The 6,801-nt window shown below is 34.5% G+C and overlaps 2 protein-coding genes and 1 long non-coding RNA gene across 3 annotated transcripts; all 3 read left to right on the top strand.

Moving 5' to 3' along the window:
• The first annotated feature begins 489 nt into the window (after positions 1 to 489).
• On the top strand, positions 490 to 2,485 carry LOC111394364. Its single transcript, XR_002702576.1, has 2 exons — positions 490 to 1,090; positions 2,029 to 2,485. It is a non-coding gene; the product is annotated as an uncharacterized LOC111394364 (long non-coding RNA).
• A 1,614-nt stretch (positions 2,486 to 4,099) lies between these two features.
• LOC111394899 (non-functional pseudokinase ZED1-like) lies at positions 4,100 to 4,997 on the top strand. The gene is made up of 3 exons (XM_023020949.1): positions 4,100 to 4,162; positions 4,310 to 4,387; positions 4,431 to 4,997. Exons 1-3 carry the CDS (start codon positions 4,100 to 4,102, stop codon positions 4,995 to 4,997), a joined length of 708 nt encoding a protein of 235 aa, XP_022876717.1.
• A 16-nt stretch (positions 4,998 to 5,013) lies between these two features.
• On the top strand, positions 5,014 to 5,424 carry LOC111394898 (non-functional pseudokinase ZED1-like). Its single transcript, XM_023020948.1, has one exon. It carries the CDS (start codon positions 5,014 to 5,016, stop codon positions 5,422 to 5,424), a length of 411 nt encoding a protein of 136 aa, XP_022876716.1.
• The last annotated feature ends 1,377 nt before the right edge of the window (positions 5,425 to 6,801 follow it).

Genomic DNA, 6,801 nt, shown 5'->3' with positions numbered 1-6,801 from the left:
ATTCATAAATATTACATATCGTTCATTTTTTATGTTTATAATTCAAACCACTTATCAACACTTTTCATAAATGCTAAAAAATATATATATACATATATGAAAAATGTCAAACGAAGATAATGTTGTCACAAAAGATGACACCACACTCACAATCGAGACGTGAATCCCGTGCGAATAAAATAATGTCGATCTCTCCATGTGTGTACTATATCAACCGTTGTGTCAACCCCTATATTCGTGTAGCACGACCCTATATATATATATTTTTTAATTTTTTTTTACTTCTCAAAATTGAGAAAGAAAGCAATTTTATGAATACTGTAAACAATTCTTTTCTTTAATTTTTTACTAAGGTCATATTTGAGTCACATTTAAAAAAAAATACATTATTAAATAGTGATTTGATATCATTTCAACTACATATTCATCAATAAAATAATGTTACACGTAAATTCAAAACTTTTCTTTATTTTTTAACCACACATTTTCCATAAATACAGTATTCAAAAATGCATTATAAAAAAAATAATGTGGCTCAAATTAGGGCTTAAAAGTAAAAACATTTGGAAAAGAATTACGCCTAAGTTAAGCTTAGCCAAACACGGTGCAAGAAAATTTGAGGCTCAGATCTGTGCAGGTGAAGAGAGAGAGAGAATCCGACCACGCCATGGCTGCGAATTCCGGTTGCAACAAACAAGCCCTAATTTGATGCCATCCGGGTCGCCATGCCAAGATACGTGTCGATTTATCTCAATTCCCAATCGGATTTAGCTCAGCAAGAGGAAAGTAATCATCACAGCCTCATATTCAGCAGATCACAGCATCGGAAAAGTGAGAGCAAAACTGTGGTGTGAATATAAAGATCAATGGCAAGTTATCTGTGTATATATATACATACAACATATGTTTTTCTCCTTCGAATTTAAGGGCTGTTGATTTGATTTAATGGAGAAATCACTGGTAAAAAGAGAGGGGCAACCACCCTTAGAGAAATCCCATCTCTCTTTAGCCTCATTCTCGTCTTGATGCCGAGCTTATTGATTCTTGCTTATGGCCCGGATCAGATGTATGTTTCTATTTGGAGTGCAGAGTATGTTCCAATTTCACCCTTGATCAAGTTAATATTTGCATCTTTGTGAAAGGTTGTGTTGTGTGGGTAGAGGTTAGTATGGTAATTGACAATGTTTGTGCCTTGTTTGGCTTTTTTCTTGATTGGGCTTCAAATTCTTTTTCTTTTCGTCTTTTTTTGGTGGTAAATTACAAAGTGAGGAAGAACATGCTTTAACTAACAGAGTTCAGACAAGGTGAGCTAGTTGAAGAATTATTAATTTATTGTCAATTAATCTGCTTTGCGTTGATAACAATTCTTTCTTGGAATTAACTAATGTTTATTTTTTTTTAAGGATATTCAGACAAAAGCAACTCTTCTAAAGTGTGACACGATTGACTCTTTCTATTTAATTCATCCGTTGTAAAAGTTTGCACTACGCAAAAAAGAGAATAATAGAGGTGCTTTAGCTCCTAGATTTGGAGATCTTGATTCTCAAACTCGAGTAATCGATTAATCTGCTTTCGTCTTATTTTTCGAGAATCCAATTATGCTACACCACTTTAGCTCGTGATGAAAAATATCTGGATTTGTCTGTAGCTTTAAAAATTATGTTTAGCATACGAACTATTCATTTGAGTTATATAAATTGAGGGTCACAAATTTTTTTCAGATACATTAGGAAATAAATTTAAATTTGCGTTCTTTATGTGAATTCATAAGATATAAGAAACATTTACGTTACTCCAACCTTCCTCTTTCAAGTTTTGAGTTGGTAACAGATTATTATTGACTATTTATGAAAACTATACATGCGTACTTAACTGTTAATTCATGGATTTTGTACGGATATATTCGTGATATAGTTAAAACATCACTTCAAGAATGTCTTGAAGTTACTTGTTGTCTAGAATTTGAACATAGATTGTTGTGGATAAATAGATTGAAGATTGCTCACAGCTTCACAACGCATTTCTCAGGCTAGAATCTGAGACCAGACAGAGTGATCATATACCAGAATGTTGCTAAAATGTTCGATTTCTCTGATGCAATGATGCTTCCTCTTGGAAAATTCGAGGTCGAAGATTCTATGCAAGAGACATTTTCTTATTATCTACTATCGTCTAGTTGTTGACCTGAGAATTTTGAAAGAAAAGGAGGAATGGTGCCAAAAAACCAATTTTAGACTGTCCTGGATCTTGCTTTGACATGCACCCTAGCCAAATCATATCAGCTAAAGTCAAGATCCAACAGCTCAATAGTAGGTTCTACGAATATGAAGAATAGATAGTTTTTGATGATTCTTTCCTTTCTTTTTTGGTTTGATTGCAAAGAATGTCAATCTTGAGGTTGCAACCTCAAGGCAAAGTTTTGTCACCATCCGAAGACTACCTTGTTGACAGTGAATTTAAAGTCGACTGTATAAATCTTTTTTCAGTGTACTATTGACAAATGTTTATTCTCACTTCCACTAGGAGCCTTCGACAGATCATTCCATCTTCTCTTCTTCCATTTTTGGTTTGGCAATGATGTAGGTTCCCTGCTAGATGAGTAAAGGTTGATCATTAGAGGACAAAAGAGACGACCTTGAGCTCAACAATAAGATGGAATGAATTATAAAAGTCAGATCTGAAAGGAAGAGTGGTATGTAACGACTCTAATAGCATCCCACATCGCTCAATTACCCATAACTTTCTTTGTTTTTCTCCCATCTGATGGATAAACAAGTTGAAACTCTTTCCGGTTGCCTACATAGTTCCTTTCTCTTATTTTCCCAAAAAACAATTATTTTTTCTGGTTCTTTTCTTTTATGTTTCATATGAACAAAACAAAGAATACAAATTAAAAGTAAAAACAGAGGGATTTAAGAAGAACGGAATAAAATAATAATAATAATAATAAATTTAAAAAATACCATAACATTGATATCAAACTCAGTAAAATATGGGATGAACAACTAGAAGCACATAGTTGAGCCAGATTTTGTTTTCATTAAGATTGTCATTAAGATCTAATAGATACTACCCTTATTTTCTGTCGAGGCAAAGTTTTGTCACCCTCCAAAGAAATCCATATACAGCATAAACATGGGCATGCTCAGATAGCGACAAACCTTGTTGAAGGTAAATTTAAAGTCGACTGTATAAATCTTTTTTCAATGCATTATTGAAAAAATTATATAGTGGTGATCAACCTAACCTGTAACCCTCTATTTTTACCAAGGCTTGAACCGACTACGAAAAACATCGTCGGATTGACTAAGTTACAAATACAAACTTACAAAATATATGGTATTCTCACTTTGCCCCACGAATACGATAAAGGTCAAGAATCATTTCATGGTCTACTACAAATTTAATTGACTATTTGCCTTTTCTCCTCACATGATCAACATATTTGGCTAACTTAAAAGTCACTTAAATTTACCTTTTAAGTAACTTCTTGTTTCTAAAAGAAGATACTTATTTTGACAGTAATGTGTGGCTTACTTTCAAATTAAGTGCTTGTTTGGCACCTATTTAATTTATAAACATAATCGGTCCAACCTAATTTTGACACACACATTTTGTAGGACCCAAGAGTACTACCATTCATACAACACTCATTTCTATCTATTCATATTTTAAATCGATTATAATCTATTCCCAAACAAGGTTTAAGTAACTTAGAATTTTTTTCAAACTTTGACTAATATAGAAATATTATTTTATAAAAAGTTTACTTAAGTACAAGTAAACATTTTTTTTTATGACCATGGGCGTTCGGACTAGTTTATATGCACCTTGACTAATCCTACGAAACTCTAAAATTTACAACCGGATACTAATTTCAATGGCTCTAAGGGAATTCAAACTGATAACTATTGGGGAGCAAACTCAAATCTGACCATAAGTATAAGTAAACATTACTCTAAACAAAGAAAATTTTAAGCTTAGCCAAAGTACAGATTTTAAATATCCAGGTCACTTCTTGGATCATATTTTTAAAATCAATTCTTTATGAGACAAGTTGCTTCTTTGTCCTGAAACTTGACAAAAAGTCAATTGTGATATGAGGCAGTTATACCCTACAAAGAGAGAATCTTCTACCACTCTATTGCTTTCACATTCAAAAGTATTTCCTTATCAACAGTCGAAATCAAATAATTATGCTGTCCTCTCTCAGTTTCTTCTTCTTTCAGTTTAAGCACCATAAAGTCCTAAATTAGGTAGTCTTTTCTTGTGTATCCTCCTAATTCCAAACTGATAAATTTCCTGATAGCCCAAGACAACATTCGATCTTTTCTTTCAGGAAACAGGGCGACTGATAGGGAGCAGCAATCTATCTGTTGAGCATCAGGTTCCATGGACACTGGTTGGTGTCATGCTTTAGAACTAATCAGAAGGAAGAAATATCAGTCGCCTTCTTGAAGAATGGAGGCGAGCTACTAGAGGAACTTGTTGCATCTTTTGATGGGCGCCATAGAGTTCCTATTGCTAGCTTCTCTGCCCAAGATATCATCAGGGCGACAAATGACATCGCGGACTTTGTGCATATCAGTGAAAATGGTTATTTATTCAAAGGATGTTTGGGAGATCGCCCGGTTTTAGTGAAGAAGTTCCACGAAGAACTAATCTGCCCCCGGAAACTTAATGGTGCCATCAATGATATAGTGATTACATCACAAATGAGCCACCTCAAAAATGTAATGAAGCTCATACGCTGTTGCCTGGAATTCAAACACCCGGTTATGGTATACGAAGATGCTGGAAATGAACTTCTTACTGATCTACTCTACTACCCGAACAGCGATAGATTTTTACCCTGGAAAAGCAGACTGAAAGTCGCAACTGATATTGCTTATGTCATTGCTTATCTTCATGATGCATTTCCCAGGCCAGTGATCTATAAAGAGCTAAGGACGGATAAAGTGATCGTTGATCAATTTGGTGTTACTAAATTGTTTTGACTTTTCAAACTCCATAATGCTTCCTCCAGGAGAATTCCAGGTGAAAGATGTTCTGTTGGGGCAATGTGGTTCTATAGACCCTGAATATACAGATTCAAAGATCGTGAACCAGAAAACTCATGTCTATAGCATTGGCTTGCTTTTACTCAATCTCATGTCAGGACAACAATTTATATGGCCCCATCCAGTAGAAGAAACAGCCTGTGCCACCTCAGAGAGCTATAAAGGCTGTTTTCAGAAGGATCGAGTAAAACCTTTTGTAGATCAGAAAATTATAGAGGAAGGGGGGAATGAAGCAGGGAAGCAATTGCAAGATTTCCTGGATCTTGCTTTGAGGTGCATTCAAAAGAAGGGGGAAGAGAGGCCAGATATGATGACTGTTGCAAAAGAGCTGCGGAAAATCGAGAAGTCTGGTGACCATTCCTAGCTGGCTTCACTCCATAAATTCACTATGTATGTCAGGTCAAATTTGCACGAACTCAGAATTCTTTCGATCATTTCAATCTCCAACACCATATTCCCAGCTTTGAGAAGCCTTATTAATAGAAACAGCGGTGATGAAATCTTTCTTCAGTCTTAAATCAGACACAACCCCAGAATAGATGTTGGATCTCTTATCCATACAAGGTAAGCTACATGAATCTTTCTTTGCCACCATTTCAATTTTTGCTAGATCTTCTGGGACATTTAATGCAACTAGATTTTAGCAATTAAAACTAGTCGTGTTAATTTTGGTCTCTCTCTCCCTTATTTAACTTGCCCTGCCAAAATCTTGTTACTCTTATGACAGGAAGCATCTTTAGATTGTCGCAAAAAATTATCTTGTCACCTTTGTCGTTCCTCTGAAAGTTATGAAAGGAACAACTTATCCATGCTTACTATCCCTAAACCTTAAACCACACTAATCCCATTAATTATTTTTTCAATTCATAATAATGTAACCTTCATTATGCTATTCTTACAGCAAAAAGTAAACAAAAAGCTAACCAGCTTGTTGCATTATTTGTAAGGTGCAATTAAAATTTGATCATCACCTGATGCGTTCGATATAAGACTTATCACACTAATTAACAGTAAGACATATACGCATTTGTATATAAAGTTTGCTGGGTTTTATGAGGTTCAATCATTTGGTGGACTATGAGAAAATCTGTTCGAAGAATTGTCAAGGATTGAAAGGAAAGTTTAATAATTTTATTATCAAGAACCATTCGTGAGTAAAAATAAATAAAGGAAATTGTGACAGCATTTTTAGACAACTTGCAAATGTAAATTGAAGAAAGTATATAAAGCAAACCAGCTGGAAATACCTCCATCCATATCCATTTTCATCAGGATACAAGGATCTGCTGCAAAATGCATTTTACACTTGGGACGGCTGCACAAAAGGGTAGTATTTATTAGTGAATTAGATGTCCAAGAAATTATACTAAGACAAAAGCAAGGAAAACTAGATCCTACTTTAAGAATATGTTACATTTGATCTTGTTTGTTACATTTTCCTGGAGTTTACAGCTATACAGAGTACTATTGGATTGAAACTGAGTACATAGATTGCTTGGCTCCCTCTTCACTGCACAGAATAAATTTAAGATGGCTATCTGAAAAGGAGATTTTTAGTTATGATCACAACACCATAAAGCCATCACAAGCTGGCATTTGAATCTCCTTGGACAACAAGTGGTGGATTGGGTTATCATAAGCAATACACACACACACACATGTGTGTGTGTATGTATATACATATATATACACATATGTACGTATGTATATACACTACACGCACGCATATATATTTATACAT

The sequence above is a fragment of the Olea europaea genome, chromosome 5 (assembly GCF_002742605.1).
Source record: "Olea europaea var. sylvestris chromosome 5, O_europaea_v1, whole genome shotgun sequence".
Classification (NCBI taxonomy): Eukaryota; Viridiplantae; Streptophyta; class Magnoliopsida; order Lamiales; family Oleaceae; genus Olea; species Olea europaea.
The sequence above is the reverse complement of the archived record's forward strand: the minus strand, read 5'-3'. Positions and strand labels throughout refer to the sequence as shown.